The sequence below is a fragment of the Mesoplodon densirostris genome, chromosome 8 (assembly GCF_025265405.1).
Source record: "Mesoplodon densirostris isolate mMesDen1 chromosome 8, mMesDen1 primary haplotype, whole genome shotgun sequence".
Taxonomy (NCBI): domain Eukaryota; kingdom Metazoa; phylum Chordata; class Mammalia; order Artiodactyla; family Ziphiidae; genus Mesoplodon; species Mesoplodon densirostris.
The window spans coordinates 29,188,379-29,206,015 of NC_082668.1; the positions used below are offsets into that span (position 1 = coordinate 29,188,379).

The following is a 17,637-nucleotide window of genomic DNA, read 5'->3' on the forward strand; positions in this document are numbered from 1 at the left end:
GCTCTACAGCGCATGAGTCACAACTACTGAGCCCGCTTGCCGCAACTACTGAAGCCCGCATGCCTAGAGCCTGTGCTTCGCAACGAGAAGCCACCACAATGAGAAGCTCAAGCACTGCAACGAAGAGTAGCCCCCGCTCGCCGCAACTAGAGAAAGCCTGTGCACAGCAACAAAGACCCAACGCAGCCAAAAATAATTTTTAAAAAATTAAAATGTCAAATACTTCATGTCTTAACTGATTTTATGACTAAGTAGATGTCTCCTACTTTATGGGTCACCACCTGGTCCCAAAGATGTAGAGTAACTTGGATGCTTGAGACAGGAGAAAGTTTTGGATCACTTATTTCTAAGTAGGTGTTTCTCAGTGTCCCTCACCCTTGCCCTCTTCCTGTTACAATTATGTAGAATTATGTAGCCTCGGTTCCACCTGTGTTAACTTGTGAACACACGTGTCATCAGTCTCACCTGCCAGCTCCTTCCCCTCCTATAGAGGAGGATGCAAGTCTGGGGCCCAGGTTTGCTTTGTTTCAACTTCCCTTAGTGGATACCAAAGCTACCTTGCAAAAATCGCTTCTGCCCTGTGTCCAACAATCCTTTGTTTAAACACCGTGCCCAGCTTTGTGCTAATCTTAGGCTCATTAAACAGAATTTTCTGCTGTATACCCAATGCGACACCTTATTTTAAAAATTACTTATTCAACATTTACTTAATGAGCCAATGGTAAGCTAGGACTGTAAGCTAGGAAAGCTAAGTTCTTTATGACTTCCCCCCTAGTTCTTTTTTTTCTTTGCGGTACACGGGCCTCTCACTGTTGTGGCCTCTCCAGTTGCGGAGCACAGGCTCCGGACGCGCAGGCTCAGCAGCCATGGGTCACGGGCCCGGCCACTCCGCGGCATGTGGAATCCTCACAGACCGGGGCACGAACCCGTGTCCCCTGCATCGGCAGGCGGACTCTCAACCACTGCGCCACCAGGGAAGCTCCCCACCTAATTCTTGTAAAACAAGAAGTCATTGAAATCCCCATTTCCATTTTCCTTCATCTTGGAACATCTGATCCCTGGGGCACATGATCAGGCTCCAGGCCTTCAGTCAACATTTGCCCAGCGCTTCCTACAGCTCACTGTCTCCCACCAGAACACTGGGTGGGGTGGGTAGAGGCAGGGACAGGACTGTCCCCTTCCCCTCCTCCCATGGCCGTTGCTCCTTACCCGGCGTGCACAGTAGAAGAGGGATCAAAACTTGCCAGTTTTATTTTGTCTATTTTAACAGAGCAAATGAAAATTTGTCCTCTCACTCTCTTTCTCTTCTTTCCTCTCTTTTATAAAGGCACCTTCTCTTCTCTCTATTTGCCCCTGTTCTCTTCTTAGATCATTTCTTCCTTCCAAATACAAAGTCCTGGATTTCCCTTACCAAATGAGGTGGAGGAGGTAGCGTGGCTGGCCACACTTAGAAAGCATTGGGTGCATTCTTTCCCTAGTGAGAGAGAATCACCTGGACGCAGACACAGCTCTTGTTACTTTTCTGTTGTGCCCATGAATTTTCCACCTACTGGCCGGGGGAAGGAGAGCTGTAGTTGGGAGCCAGGAAGTAGAGAGAGGTGGTTGGCTTCTCCTCAAGACCTCAGTTTCAGTAACATCTCATTGCAGCCAACTGAGCTAACTAGGTACCCTTGTTGGAAGAAAGACTGTACCCTTGTCGAGAATTATGCCAACGTTTCTGCTTCAACCCCCAGCAACAGATTCTTTTGGGTGTCTATAGTGAAAGACCCCTTGGGAAATGGACTGTACAAGCAGCAAATAGGATTTTGGTTAAATGGTGACATTTGTTTCCCAAAGTGTATCAGAAGGGAAGCTAAGCTCTTCAGAGCATGTGTTCATTAAAGATTTGAAGTGGGGTGGGAAGCAATAAAAAAAAAAAAAAAAAAGCCCACTGGGCTCTCTTGTGAGATAGTTTTTTGTTCTTATGAATTGAATACACTCTCTGAAAAGTTTCAAAAAGAGACCGAGAAGTATGTTTTTGCTTTGATCCTACATGTGGAGTGTTCCCTACTACAAATGCCTTTTAATTTAGAAACATTGTTGAAAAGTCTGTTTGAAAGTACATGAAAATATAATATGTAAATAAGTTCTAATTAGTTATTTCAATTAATTATTTTTTGTCTCTGCTTTGCAGCTCTATTTTTCTCCTCATAATGTCGCTTGTCAGAGTCCAGCTTTGGCCTCCTCCAAAAAATGTGTTTTTCTAACAGTCATTATTAAGAAAACACATTTTTCCCCTTCTGGTTGAAAACCTCACAATGATTAAGTAAAATCCCAGGTTGTGTATCTTTATGGGGAATTGTTTCAGACAGTTTTAGTCCATGATTTGCTAGTAGGATATTAAAGAAAGAAATCTTGCAGTTAATTGAAAGAACGGGTGTCTCCTTCTTCAAATAAATGGTATGTGTTGTTTTTTAGAAAATGAATCTATACCAGGCCACTGACTGGCCTCTAATCTTCTTTCCTGACCATCCTATGTTCTTTCAATGACAAATACATTGGATTTGGAGATTAAAAGTTTTAATTCTTTCTAAGTCAAATAAGATGCTTCTCAGCGGGGGCAGTGAATGCTCTGGAAAAAAAATGCTGGTAAAACGAATTGTTGTTTCTACACAGTAAATTTTTGAAAATTGACTAAGAACTTGAAATGTTGATTTTGGAAGCCTAGAAATTAAACTGTGTGACCAATTATGAACTTTTCACTAAGCAGTCTGCCCACCTGCTGCACTTTACTTAAATAGAATGAGAATTTTAGAGCTTGGAGGGACCTTTGGAGTCACCTAGAAATCAGGGAACAATCCTCAGCTTATACCCACCACAGTCCCTGGTCGTGGTTGGATGGGTAGAAATGCAGGTTCCTGGGCCCTACCCCAGGTTTACAGAATCAAAATCTCTGGGCCCAGGTTGGAGGTGGGGGAGGACTACATTTTTCACAAACATCTCCAGAAAATTCTGATGCTCACTGAGTTTGGCAAACCACTGATTTAGGCTAACTCCTTTATTTTGAGGTGAGGAAAACAGGACTAGGGAGTTTGATGGGTCAGGCTCACCATGTTCCTTAGGAAAGAGCAAGCTTCCTGACTCTAGGCTTGTGATTGTCTATACACCATGTATCCAAAACACTCCTAAGAATAGGGATAGGCTGAAACCTTCTGGGTCATTAGGAGCTATCAAGCTTTAAAACAAAAAAAAAAGGTTTAGTGAGCAAAATCAAGTTTATTTGGGAATAGGAGAAGAATTGCAATTCGGGACATGCAAACTGCTGTGAACCACAGGCAGGTCCGGAGAACAAAGGAGAGGAGCAGTTCTATTACAGAGGAAAAGGGGAAGTTGGAAGGAGCTGTTCTGAAGGAAAGTTCATTGGAGGACTGTGAGTATTCAGGGTTGTGGCGGCTTCTCATTGGCTGGGTTGTTGCTGGGCAAGGAGAAAATCTTCCTTCTTCGTGCTAGGCTATGTAAAGAAAGCTGCCACAAGTGGAATGTGCCTGCGACCTCCCCTTTCAGGGCTTCCTGCCTCCGTTTTGGATGAGGTTTTCCTTTTATTCAGTTTCGTAGGGCGATTTCAGCATCAAGAGTAGGAGAGCATGGTCCTAAATAAGTTATAAAGGTAAAGACACCAAGGACTAGACGTATGAGTTTATGTGCTGCTGCTTCTGTCTCAACTAAAATGGGCATAAGAGGCCGGGCGGCGAGCGGGGCGTCGTGGGGCCCGCACTCCTGGACTGTGACGCGTAGGCTGGGCGGCAAGTGGGCGCTGAGGCTGCAGCTTGTGGCTTCCTGGCTCCCGGAGGTCATGGCCCGGCGTCTCGGGGGCTCCCATCCCCTCCAGGTTCTGATACCCGGTTTGCAATTACATTGAACAACAAGGATGCCCTCAATGGAGATGAAGAGACCTTGGCTTCATATGGGATTGTTTCTGGGGACTTGATATGTTTGATTCTTGAAGATGCCTTTGCAGCACCTAACTTACCTTCATCCACAGATTCAGAGCATTCCTTGCTCCAGAATAATGACCAACCCTCTTTGGCCGCCAGCTCCAGTCAGTCCAGCATGCAGGATGAACAACTGCGTGATTCATTCCAAGGACAGGCAGCCCAATCTGATGTCTGGAATGATGGCCGTGGGTCAGGGCCTAGTCAAAATTTTGAAGCTGAAGTAAATTCCAGATGCTGTGGTTATGGAAGAGGGCACAGGTTTCTATCCCTCAGAACCAATGCTCTGCAGCAAATCGGTGGAAGGGCGAGTGCCACATTCATCAGAGACCCTGTATCAGTCAGCTGACTGTTCTAACCCCAGGGATGCCCTGATAGTATCCATACATCTCCTCGTGTGGGAGTCGGGTTACATACCTCAGGGGACTGAAGCCAAAGCTGTGTCCATGCTGGAGAACTGGAGGTCAGGGGGCGGGTATGAGCTGCAGTACACACATCCTGTCTGCGAGGGTGGCTCTGCTGCTGTCACCTGTGTGCCTTTGGGAAACCTCATCGTCATAAATGCTACACTAAAAATCAACAGTGAGGTGAGAAGTGTGAAAAGACTGCAGCTGCTGCCAGAATCTTTTATTTGCAAAGAGGAATCAGGGGAAAATGTAGCCAAGACATACAAAGATCTTCAGAAGCTCTCTCGCCTCTTCAAGGACCAGCTGGTGTATCCTCTTCTGGCTTTTACCTGACAAGCACTGAAGCTAACAGATGTATCTGGGTTGGTAGTCCTCCCATTGGAGCTGAAACTGCAGATCTTCCAACTTTGGGTTGTTCGTTCTGTCCTGTCTTTGTCTGCAGTTTGTCATGACCTCTATATTGCTTCAAATGACCAACTTCTGTGGAGGTGTTTATATCTGCGGGATTTTCGAGATGGTACTGTCAGAGGTCGAGACACAGATTGGAAAGAACTGTACGAGAAGAGGCACAAACAAAAAAGAAGCTCAGAGAGAGCGGCATGTGATGTTCCTGCCATCGTCACCCCACCCCATTCCATTCTACCCCAACCCCTTGCACCCCAGGCCTTTTCCTCCCAGTTCTCTCCTTCCTCCAGGAATTATTGGTGGTGAATATGATGAAAGACTAACCCTTCCTTATGTTGGGGATCCAATGAATTCACTCATCCCTGAGCCTGGGGAGACACCCAGACAGTTCCCTCCACTCAGGCCACGTTTTGACCCAATCGGCCCCCTTCCAGGACCTAACCCCATCTTGCCAGGGCAAGGTGGCCCCAATGACACATTTCCCTTAAGACCTAGCAGGGGTCGGCCAGCTGACAACTGGCTACCGTTCATGTGACTGGTTTGTAATCTCACTCCGGAGCTTGTTTTGGTTTTGCTTTTTTTAAAACTATAGACGTCATCTTGTTGGGGTGCTATCTCTAGTGTTTTCTGATTGTGGTGGTGAGAAATGCACTCACAGAAGCCTTTTGGTAGGTATATTTAAAGCTCCAGGGGTGGTATGGCCCAAAGGTTACTGCATGACAGGGTTGGCCTTGGGAATAGTTGGTTCCTGACATCCCCTCTCTGAATTACCCTCTAGAATGAAGGTTAGACATTGATAACGTTCTGCACCAGAAAAAAAAAAAAAATTGTGTGAAAAAAAATAAAATAAAATGGGCATGAACCCCAGCCATGTTCTCTCAGCCTTTCTCTCTTTTATGAGCCTGGAGACCTGTGCAAAGTAGTAAGGATGTTTAGCTTATTTAGTTGGACCCTCACCATGTTAGGCTTTGGGCCTGTGTGCCCGGTTGATATACACATTTGTAGGCTATATGCTTTCTTAAAATGCACATTTGTGGGGGTGGGATAGGGATGGGGGGAGGAGATGCAAGAGGGAGGGGATATGGGGATATATGTATATGTACAGCAGATTCACTTTGTTATACAGCAGAAACTAACACACCATTGTAAAGCAGTTATACTCCAATGAAGATGTTAAAAAAAATGTACATTTGTGTATTTTAATATTGCCTATGTATGCTGCATCTAGGAGATTATAAAAAAGTCATTAAAAGTTACAGAATAATAAACCCAGTAGGACCTACTAAAGCATATGTAAACATTCAGCAAATGCTTACTGTTTATTATATCCAAAATGCAAAAAAGCAGAAAACTAAAATCACTTAAATTAATTTTTGCAGTGTTTTATGGTGAGAGTTTCAGCTATAATGATGATCCTGAATTTCTATAAGGTCACGCTCATTTTCTGAATCATTAGGGAAGACTGAATTCTATTCATCGTCACTTCAGTGTTAAGTCAGTTTCATTGTCCACTAAATTTTGGAAACAGTGTCGCAGTGTCTAAAATGTGTCAAGTTCTACTCAACTCTGTTTCACAGTCCATCTATGAACGTGTCTAATGTGTAATTCTTAGAAGGGGCAACATATTTGCACAGGGATATTCACCAAAGTAGGCTGTTTTCAAGAGGCAGGTGACCAGGTTAGGAGGATCAATTCCAGAATAGCTCTTGGAAGTTAAAATCTCTTTATATGCCTGAGGGTGTTTATGTGCCAGATAATATTCAGTTTATCGTCTCTTCAACATAAACATTTATTGCTGGTCTCTCATATGTAAAGCGCTACAGTAAGTGCTAAGGATAAAAAATACATATGAGCAGTTTGTCGTGTGGTCAGGGTTGTACAAGCACGTCAGAAAGCGCAGTGTTTAAGGGGGCGCACACGCTACATGCCGCATAAGCAGCGCGGTCAGTGGGCGCAGTACATGGCGTTCCAGTGTTCATAGCCTAGAGATCGTGACAGCACCTCCCACGCCCCACAGAAACAGCAGGTGGGTTTGGTTCTTCCTTATCCTTCACACGTATCTCAATCCTCAGCCAATCTGAGAAACAGGAGCTTGTTAGGGTTTTGTTGCTACTCAACAGTAAAGAAATAGCTATCCCAGGAAGAAAGGGTATTAAGCTCTGGAAGCGTAATTCCGATATATTTACTCCCCGTCCGTCTTTCAATACCTCTAGTGTCTGAAAACAATAGGATCTAATTCTCTTTCTGGAGGGTACCCTGTGAAACTGCTGGATGCCTGATAACATTTTATTTGTGATGGAAGTGAAAGCTCTAGGAATTTTATGATGCTTTCATTCATGGATTCATGGGCATAAGTATCTTCTTAGGCTGGCAGTTTGTTAAATAAACATGTTTGAGCTCCTTCTAATGGAAGTGGGCTGCAGCACCGGTTACATTATTATTACTATGATTATTAAGAGTTATCTATTTTGTACCCATATTACAAAATAGGCTTAATGCGAGATTTCTTTGATCAATACAGGTCTTGGTACCCAACCATGAAATGGGCCACGAGGGAGGATTTCTAAAATGAAAGCAGTGGATGAGAAATGTCAGAAAAATGATGTTGTTTGTTTAATCCTGATTATCTGTTCTGAATGTTGTCGTTTGGGTTGATTATGACAGAATTTCTGTTGTCAGTAGAATGTAGTTCCTCCTAGCTAAAGGAAAATAATGGCTTGTTTTTGGCAGGGCCATGATTATTAACAGGTCCCCTGACAGTACCAGGACAGTCCTGACAGAATCATGGACTTCCTGGAACATGAAAAGGGCCTTGGCAATCAATCACTTGCAGGCCATCAGTGATGGGCAGGATTTGGCAAAGCAGAGATCAGAGAAGAGGGCGTCATGAAAGGAGAAATAAATTGTGCCAAGATATGGAGGGTAGAGTAAGCACACTGTTTATTTGGGGAACAGTGAGGAGAGTCCTCTAACTGTAGCAAAGAGGTTCTGTTCCCTTTGGAGAGTTGTAGGAGTAGGTGGTTGGAAAGGAGAGATGGGGACCAATCAAAGGACACATTCCTTTCATTGATTTTTTTTTTTGCGGTACGCTGGCCTCTCTCGTTGCGGAGCACAGGCTCCGGACGCGCAGGCTCAGCGGCCATGGCTCACGGGCCCAGCCGCTCCGCAGCATGTGGGATCTTCCCGGACCGGGGCACGAACCCGTGTCCCCTGCATTGGCAGGTGGACTCTCAACCACTGCGCCACCAGGGAAGCCCCCTTTCATTGATTTTTGTCAGCCAAGGAAGCCTACACGTCAGGTTTTAGGATCATTTTAAAATCAGACAAGCTTAGAGTCAAACCCAAACGCCATCTCTTACTGGCTGGGTGACCTCAAGACAAAATGCTTAACCCAGCTAAAACCTTAGTTTATTCATCTGTAAAACAGAGCTCATAATATCTTCCTCATAGAGATGCTGCATGGGTTAAGTAAGAACCTGTATGAGTAGCCCCCAGCCAATTGCCTGGTGCAGTAGGGTTTCTGAGGAGGAAGCCAGGAGATGAAAGGGGGTTGGTTATAGAGAGACTGGTCTCTGGCCGCTGCACGCAGAAGAGGTGGAATCAGAAGAGACCAGAAACAGTACCAATGTCAGCAATCCCTGAGGAGGCGAAGGGGTGGGAGCTGCCAGGCTAGGAAAGAGGGGACGTGTCTGTACACGTATTCTCTGCAATTTCTTTCCTATCATAGACTTTTGTTTCACTTGAGGATTGTGTAACTTTGTTCTGTGGTGTTAGAAGTACAACAATCACCGACTCTTTCTTTTGCCCTGAACAGGATGCCAGCGATCCATAGGCCTTTCCAATGGGAAAGCCAAGGTGTGCAATTACAGCGGGTGGTATTACTGCAGCAGCTGCCACGTGGATGACAGTTTTCTCATCCCGGCCCGCATAGTCCACAACTGGGATACTTCAAAATATAAGGTAGGTACCGAAACTGGGTTCACTTCATAATAGCGATTTGGGTATTTACATGTTGTCATGTGGATTCTGAAGATAATGAGATAAGAATTTGAGGCAGACCTGATTAAGTAGTCTCATAAAAGCTACAACTTCATGCTCTTTTCCCACTCTATACTTTCTTTTTTTTTTTTTTTAATTAATTTATTTTTGGCTGCATTGGGTCTTCATTGCTACGTGTGGCTTTCTCTAGTTGCAGCAAGCGGGGGCTACTCTTCGTTGCAGGTGCGCAGGCTTCTCACTGCAGTGGCTTCTCTTATTGCAGAGCATGGGCTGTAGGTGCACGGGTTTCAGTAGTTGTGGCACATGGGCTCAGTAGTTGTGGCTTGTGGGCTCTAGAGCGCAGGCTCGGTAGTTGTGGCGCACAGACTTAGTTGCTCCGCGGCATGTGGGATCTTCCCAGACCAGGGATTGAACCCATGTCCCCTGCATTGGCAGGCAGATTCTTAGCCACTGCACCACCAGGGAAGCCGTTGTGTTATTTCCCTCCCTTCTATGGTTTTAACTACCAGGGCTCATATGCTGATGATTCCTACATTTATCTCCAGCTCTGGTTTTGCTACTGAAAGTGAGATCTGTGGATTTAATGGATTTAACTGCCTGATAGCATTTATCTCAACTGTAGTTTTCAACCTAGTAGTCCTCAAGACGCGTGAACCAGTTAGCTCCATTGCACAGCATTTCCACCCTTGCATAAACGAGGTAATAGACTTTGGCAAGTCAAAGAATCTAACCCCCACTGGAGTTGTACTCTAGGCTTAGGATTTTTTTCCAGTCCTGGGTCCTACCACCCAATAGAGAATTCTGTTATCTCATTGGACTAGAAGCTTTCCTGATCCTTCTGCCAGAATATCATCACGTCTGCCTTGAACGAACCTTCCATGCAAGGTGCTTCGTACAAAAACAGGCTGTATGATGGTTTTTATACCTCCTTGCTGATAGATGTCTTAGACTTCCTTTCATTGTAACTGTAAATCACTCGGGAGCAAGGTAGGCACGGAAGGAACCTGTAGCTGTCACCTCTACCTGTAATCTTTGAAGTCTAAAATGAACACGACAGTTGTGAGTGGCCAGTTGTCTTGGATCCTTTTCTACGTCCCTGGGCAGCTCTGTCTCTTGTTCTACCCAATAATCATCCACATCTTCACTGTCTTCAAGATGCTTCATCCCAGGCCTTCTCAGCATATGACCTTGCCTCCTACTTCAAGGAGAAAATTGAAGCTATGAGATTTGAATACGAATACCTACAACTCTGTCTACATTTGTACCTATCCTTACTGCTTCCGGTCCTGTGTTGGGAAGAAGAAGAGCCTTTTCTCTTATTTAGAGATCGTCCTTCCACATGTGCTCCAGATGTTTTTACCCAACAAATCCCTGCTGTTTGTTCCAGAGCTGAGAAAGGCATGTCCTCCTTGGTGGAAGCTCTGATGCTCCCCACCTTCCCCATTTGTGCTTTGCTGGTTCTCCCTGTGCCACCATCACACATGCGTGGGTTTCTAGAATTGCACTTATTGCAGGGGTTAACAGCAGGAGCTTGTTGTTCACCAGGCCTTTGTTCAAATCCTCCCTCCACCTCTAATTAGGTGCTTGATTGGTTAGGGCAAATGACTTGAACTTCTGTGAGTCTCCATTTCGTAATCTGTAAAATGAACCCAGACTACCTGGGTTCAAATTTTAGCTTTGTCATTTACTAGCTGTCTAGTCTGGGCAAGTTGTTTAGTCTCTCTTTGTTTCAGTCTCCTCATCTGTACAATGAGGACAATAATAACTCATAAGGTTACCCATGGTTAGATGGGCTCACGCATGCGAACAAAGTACCTCGCGCACATAATGTGTGCAAATAAGCATTTGTTCTTACTACACTTCATGTATTTACCTAAAAGAGTTGTGTGAATTGGGATAATATAAGAAAAGCACTCTTGGACTGACTGTGCTAAGTACTTCAAGAATGGAATGAAGTGATTATTTTCATGATCCTCACATTTATATACCAGCCGGCTGCTTATCTGTCTTCTCACTAAAGGTGAGCTTCCTGGGTGCTGGGGACCTGCCTTAGCACAGTTTCTGGTGCATAGCAGGTAAGCAGAGCTGTATAGTGAAGCCGGTCCTGTGGGTGCCTCAAACTCAGTACGCCCCAAACTGGCTTCCTCACCCTCACCAGCGGTCTCCCACCCCTCCCTCACTGCACGTGGCTCTACCAGTCCCACCGCCAGTGCTGGGAGACACCCTGGACTCTTCCCTCTGCCACACCGGCCCTGCCTAATCAGTTCGCAGAGATCCATAGCTGACTTGGAACTCCGAGGCCCTGCACCCCACTGCACACGCAGCGCCACCACACAATCCCAACCCTCAGCATCACTCACGGGAAAGAATGTAGTCGCCTCCCAGCCGTGCTTCCTGCCTTCAGGTCTTGCCCAACAGTATTTCAGAAAAGTCCCATTTGCCCCAACATTATTCCCAAGAAGTCCCATTCTCACCTTGGGTAAATGTTATGCCCTCTCTTAGTCTCTGTTTCTTCACATTTAGAATGGAGATAATAGCAGCGATAGTGCCTACTTCACAAGGTCGCTGTTTGCTTAAATGAATAATTCACAGAAAGCACCTAGTGCAGTGTCTCGAATGTAATAAGTGCTCAATTAATGCCAGCTTTTACTCTGACTGATCGTAAGATAAATCCAAATCTCTTAACCTGACAAAAGACTGTTTGTGATCTCTAGTCCTAGTCTTTCTAGCCCTTTTATCCACTCCCTCCCCGCGCCCATGAGTCTCTTCAGGACGATCGCACTCCTTCCCATTGCCCAGTCCCGCCAGGCTATCTCACACCTCTTGTCTTCCTCTTGCCCTCATTCAAATCCTAAACCCAGCTTAAACCTCATTTCCTTTCCTGATTTTTTCCTTCCCCTCAGCCAGACAGTTATCATTCTCTCCTCTGCGTCTTGTACTTGACACTCTGAATATAGGCTATAAATATATTTGCCATGTGTGTATTAGATAAAAACTTAGAGGGAAAGAACACTAGCTGAGTTTGAACAGTTTAGATTAATCTATTTGGAGCAGGACTTTGACAGCTGAGAGGTGTGTAGAAAGCAAGTGAGTGAGGCAGCCCCAGCCCTGGGATCGTTGAGGGCTTAGGCCGGTGGCACCTGCCCACAGAATATGTGCCCATCAGTGGAGCTAAAGCAGAAAAGGTGGCACTGAATGAGGAAAGTGAAAAACTCAGGAATGGTTTATGAAGCCATGAAATGGAGGAGATTCAGTTCTGTTTGTAGTGATGGCTAAAGGCCACTCAAACCATCAATCTAGCCATCACTGCTGCTTGTAGTCTTTCTATAAAGCAGATATTTTGGGGGGTGGGTCATTCAAGTGACAAGGTTTGATTTTGAGAGGATAGGTAAGTAATAGGGATATTACGTACCCTCACTTCATCCATGAGGAAAATGTCCTTTGTCAGACCATTCCCTCCCTGGATCTCAGTGGAGCAGGGAAGATTTTAAAGCAAGAACAGAGCTGGTCAGTTTTATCTGGATCATCTCTCACTGGCATTAAGTAACTATATTCCATTTAGTCCAGTGTCTGTCTGTCTTTGCTCAGATGCCAGGATTTAACTTAATGTTCCTAATTGTGAGGATCAATTCAGACCTATCAGTTTCCAAGACCAGACATCGTTCTGTTAGATCTGCCTGCTCTCCTTAATTGCAAGTACGTGACTGGCTTGAATATCCATTTAAAGAGTGAAAAAATGGTTTTGCGGAGCAGAATGAAATCTGTCATCTTAAGCGTTTCCTTGTCTGCCCTCCAGAGTAATAATAATCCTAATTACTTTTAAAGCAGGATTTCGTCTGTTTTCCAGTGTACATCCTGCGGATTGAATTGAGCCCCAGGATTACCTAGCAGCTAAACCCTAACCTCCAATTTTATAGACATTTTCTAATGAAATTCTCTTTGAAGATAACTTTCCCTTTACCACCACCACCCCAATTCAAAAATACCAAGCATGACAAAGAGGCAGTAAGGAACTCAAACTTAGCCTGAACTCTTCCTAAATTGTGCTTTTAAAAAATATTTTTGTATCCTAGCCTGAATATTCACATTCCATTTAGCTAGGGGTTTTCCATGTTACATAAGCCATTTCCTATCTCTTCATCTTGAGAGGCATTCAAGGAAAGCTCTATTGCCCTTGCAGAGCTGGAGAGTAGCTCGCTGATGGGAAAAACCACTTGTTCAGAGTCAATTGGAGATTTTGAGAACAAATTGTAATTAAAGTTAAGATTTCCTGATTCCTTCTCTGTTAGCCCACAGTGCCTGTTTTAATAAGGCCAAGAAGTATTATGGTTGGAATTGATCTTATTAAAACTTTTGCCATGATTTTTCATAATAGATGATGGGAAAAAATAGTGGAAGGAAACATTATACCAAAGCAAACAGTGGTTATTTTACTGTGGTAAGAGTATGGGTGATTTTTTTTTTCTCTCTCCTAATGTTTATTCTCCAAACTTTCAGTAATGTGATTACATTATTTTTATTATTTTATAAATTTTAACTGTCACATAGCTCCGTGACAGTTTCCTACTTCAGAAAATAGGTACTAGAAATTAACCTTTTTTTGATGCCTCAGAATTATAATTATAAATATGTGTGTTCTACCTCGTGATCCATAACTTCAATGTGGTTTAATATGGTATATGGGAGGCTATTTTTTCTGTAAGGAAATTGCCTTGTACCGCTATACTTTTATTCTTCTTTTTTTGAATATAATATACTTTCACATTTCGAGGTTCAAAAATACAAAGGACATATACACATAGATAATCTCCCTCCCTCCTCTTCCTCTCACCCACAGGCAACCAAATTACTCCTTCCAGAAATATTTTACATGCATGTGTTTTACACAGAAATGTCAATTGGCAATACAGTATACATGCTGCTCTTAGAAAATATTCCATTCAGATCATAAAACTCTTCCTTGGGCTTTTTTAAACAGCCATTCCATATATATATTTTTAATTACTTTAATTTAATTTAATTTATTCATTTTTGGCTGCTTTGGGTCTTCGTTGCTGCGCACAGGCTTTTCTCCGGTTGCAGCGAGCGGGGGCCACTCCTCGCTGCGGTGGCGGGCGTCCCACTGCGGTGGTGTCTCCTGTTGCGGAGCACGGGCTCTAGACTCGCGGGCTTCAGCAGTTGTGCAGTACGCAGGCTTAGTTGCTCCATGGCATGTGGGATCTTCCTGGACCAGGGCTCGAACCCATGTCCCCTGCATCGGCAGGCAGACTCTCAACCACTGCGCCACCAGGGAAGCCCCCAGCCATTCCATATTACATCATGAATTTAACACACCCACACCCCAGTTTATCCAACTTGTCCTTGTTTTGATGGACATTAAGGTTTTTCTAGTCTTTCTATTATAGACAGTGATTCAGTGAATAACTTTATACATCATTTTGAATGTAAGTTTTTCATTTACGAGTGAGACTATCTGTAGGTAACTTCCTAGATGTAGGTATGTACACCTGTGAGTTTGATGGATGTTGCCAAATTGCTTTCTGTCGAGGTTGTATTCTATACTTTTACCACATCTCTTCTTGCAGGTGCCTTTCTTCCCTTAGTACCAGGATGTCAGCTGTCACCTCTCTTGTCACTGTGCTGCCTCTAGCTGTCCTTCCCCTTTTCTACTTTATTAATTCTAAATACGTTGTGAACTTAGAAACAAATAATCAAACTGTTAGAAGTGTGTGGGTCAGAGTCAGGGCCAGAGCATTGTAAAGTACTCATTCATCTGTTCAGCAAGTGTTTATTGAACACTTACTGTGCTCACCGGGGACATAGCCTCTGTGTCGTGAATTTCTCGTGAGGGAGAAAGACAGTAAACAAATATACAAATAAGTGACTTCTAGATAAATGAAGTGTCATTAGACTTTAGTTTTTGTTTTAAAGACCCACACACCAGTGCACTGCCTCCTTAAATTACGGGTTCATCTCCACTGGTAGCACACTTGTTTTCTATTTGACTGGGGCGGAGGGAAGGACAGAACACGGACAGGGATCTCCTCTTTTAAAGAGTGACAAACAGATAGTTTTTGGTAGAGTTATTAAAAAAATAAAAGGAACTGTGAACGTAAACAATGCTAAAAAGCACGGAGCAGTGTATCTCGACATCTGAGTTTTGGCTTGAGTTCTGCCACGAGATGACCACAGATAAGTCATTTAAGTTCTCTGCACTCAATTTTCTCTTCTATTAAGTATAGGTAATGGTAGCGAAAAATGTCCCTTCCTCCGGTTGGCGAGTGGGACCTAGGCTGACTTTCATCTCCTACCGCCCCCTCCATACAACCTGCATGACATTAACCAGCTGCCCTGCTGTAGCCAGATTGGTTGGGAAGTGGCTGGGTTAAGCAGGTTTTCTCTAGTACTCCATGTCCCAGGGCTTTAATATGCTAACACGCTGCACTTTGAAACACCAAGAGAAGAATGTAGCATGTGGCCCTCAGAACATCTTTTCTGTGTGACTGGTATTCCTTGCCACACAGGTTGAGAAAAAACTGAACTAGATTATCGGTACCCGTTCTTGTTATTCTGAGATTATGTTCTTTTCTGTTTTATTCGGATACATTTTCCTCCTTTAACAAAAGCTAAAGTCCTCACCACCGCCACATCCTCCTCCTCTGCAAATTGCTGTCTGTGGTCACCACATTGCCTCTGCCCCACTGCTTTATTACCCAGGGCTCTTTCTGTGGGGGAACATACCAGGACACCATTCCGGAACCTCTCAGAATTACATAAACCTGAACATTTGAGAATTTTGTTTTTCAGAGGTAGCTGTCACCAGCATAAGATGTATTGTGTTGAAATCTATACCAACGATGCTTAATGTTAATATCAAATGACAACATGCTTATTTATAAATACATATGTGTATCTAGGAGATTTGTCATTACTAGTTTGTGGAAAATTATAACCTGATTGTGCCTTTTCTCCAGCTCCTCCTGAGTGTGAGATGGGGAGGAGACCTGTTTCTACCTGGACCTCTTCCTCCTCAACTCTCTTGAATCATGTTTACGGCAGGGCTGTGGAGAGAGAACCAGTTCACAAACTGCAACAAAACCACAGTCAGAGACTGGAGTTCTTATAGCTTAAAGTATTCTAAGTTAAAAGACCTATGGAAAGGAACTGTTTTATATTAATAATACTAATATCATTAATAAATATTATTTAGTAAAATACTAACAGGCCAATAGGTTGGAAAAGTGAACTGTCAACCCTGTAAAAATTGCTTCTGATGTGAGTGGAGTAGGATCATGAAAAAGAATGCCAACTTAAACCGTTCACTTTTTTAAAGGAAAGAATAGTGGGCTTATCCATCTGCACTTATGAGCTGAGTTTTCATATCAGAAACAGCACTCAGGCTTTTGATGTTCTTCATAATTTGGTAGGCAAAAAGTAGGACAGTAGCTCTTGGCTTTTAGGTAGAATGTTATTTGGTGTTCACATATAACTCATGAAATATTTCTATTAATAAGAAAGAAACTTGCTGTCACATAAACTTTGTCACAAGAATATCATTGGCTTCCTTCCTTAAGTAACTATATTTTTTAAAAAGCTTTTTGATTACAGTTGAGTTTGAAGGTAGAATGCTCATGTCAGTATGGAGGGTGGTTTTGAACTTAGGACACTGTATCCCCACTCATTTCCTATTTTACAAAAATAGCGTTTCATGCCAAATTTTGAGTTCTCTCAAAAATTCCCTCACCGATGTAAGTGGTCGTTTCTCAAAAAATGAGCATGTGCCTTGCTGCCAAAAACGGCTCAACATGGCAGGAATTTATTTGTTCACATACTCAGGCAGCCAAGGTCACAATATGCTCTGTGTTCTTAACACTGGCTAATAACTTTGTGAAACAGTGCCTTAGACCTTATTGAAACTAGCTCTGTTTTTGTTTTTAGTAATTTCAGTGTATGAATGCTGATGTCAGTAGCTGCCATCCCATTTGTCTCACTGCTTTTACTGTCTCTGTAAAAGAGTTTTTTTTTTTTCCATTTGGGCTTAAGTACCACCTGAAGAGAGAAGCCTTTTAAGGCCTGGGAGACTGGCCAGTGCCCTTTGTCCTTCTGTTCACCTACTAAAAGGTAGCATTGTTAACCTAATTCAGCGGGGCCCTGGCTCAGTATAAACACTGCTCAATAGAGCCAGAAAGACTAATTGAATTGTACAATATATCACTCTTCAGCAATAGTTTCAAGTGGATTGTACTTCATTTTCCAGAACACCGTCCATTTTTTCCCCTCATTTAAGATTTTTAAAGATAGCAAATATTTAACCACGATAAACAAAATATTTGAACCCAATTCTGTCTTTCCCCGCTGAACTGTGAGCTACATGAGGACAGGGCCCTGCCTGTTGTGGTCTCCACTGAGCGCCAGATGCCTGCTATAGTGTCTGCCATGTATGTACCTGCATCTGTAGTCCTCAAAATGAGGCATTATTTAGCCCTGTCAACTGTTATTTCCAGTCTGGTTCAAGAGTCAAAGGTTTTGGCTAATTCGAGGTGCCTCTTTGTGAGCTGGATTTGCAGAGACTGTGAACGTCACTAACTCTAACTCTTTAACTTTGCAGGATCCCAAAGGATCATACAGCAGAACAGGCACCTCAAAAATAATTGCTTATAAGGGGAAAAAATAACTTTTATTAGGGGAAAAAAATGATGCTTTTTTTTTTGGCATCTCTATAAGAACATAGACTTTTGTATGAGCTTTACAATATAGAAAATAATACTGAATTTCATAAACATGTATTTTTACTCAACATACAATAGGCATACATTTCGTTATCACATGTACATATTGATAGATTTTATGGTTGT

The 17,637-nt window shown here is 43.3% G+C and overlaps 1 protein-coding gene and 1 pseudogene across 8 annotated transcripts in view; both read left to right on the forward strand.

The window, feature by feature from the left end:
* Positions 1-17,637, forward strand: part of PLEKHM3 (pleckstrin homology domain containing M3) — a 194,567-nt gene that overhangs the window by 67,369 nt on the left and 109,561 nt on the right. For all 8 annotated transcript variants that reach the window (XM_060106882.1, XM_060106880.1, XM_060106881.1 and 5 more), the window contains one exon: positions 8,598-8,743. In XM_060106882.1, coding sequence (XP_059962865.1) covers positions 8,598-8,743 — 146 coding nt within the window. The remainder of the gene's footprint in view (positions 1-8,597; positions 8,744-17,637) is intronic.
* LOC132495275 (F-box only protein 7-like) lies at positions 4,075-5,318 on the forward strand (annotated as a pseudogene).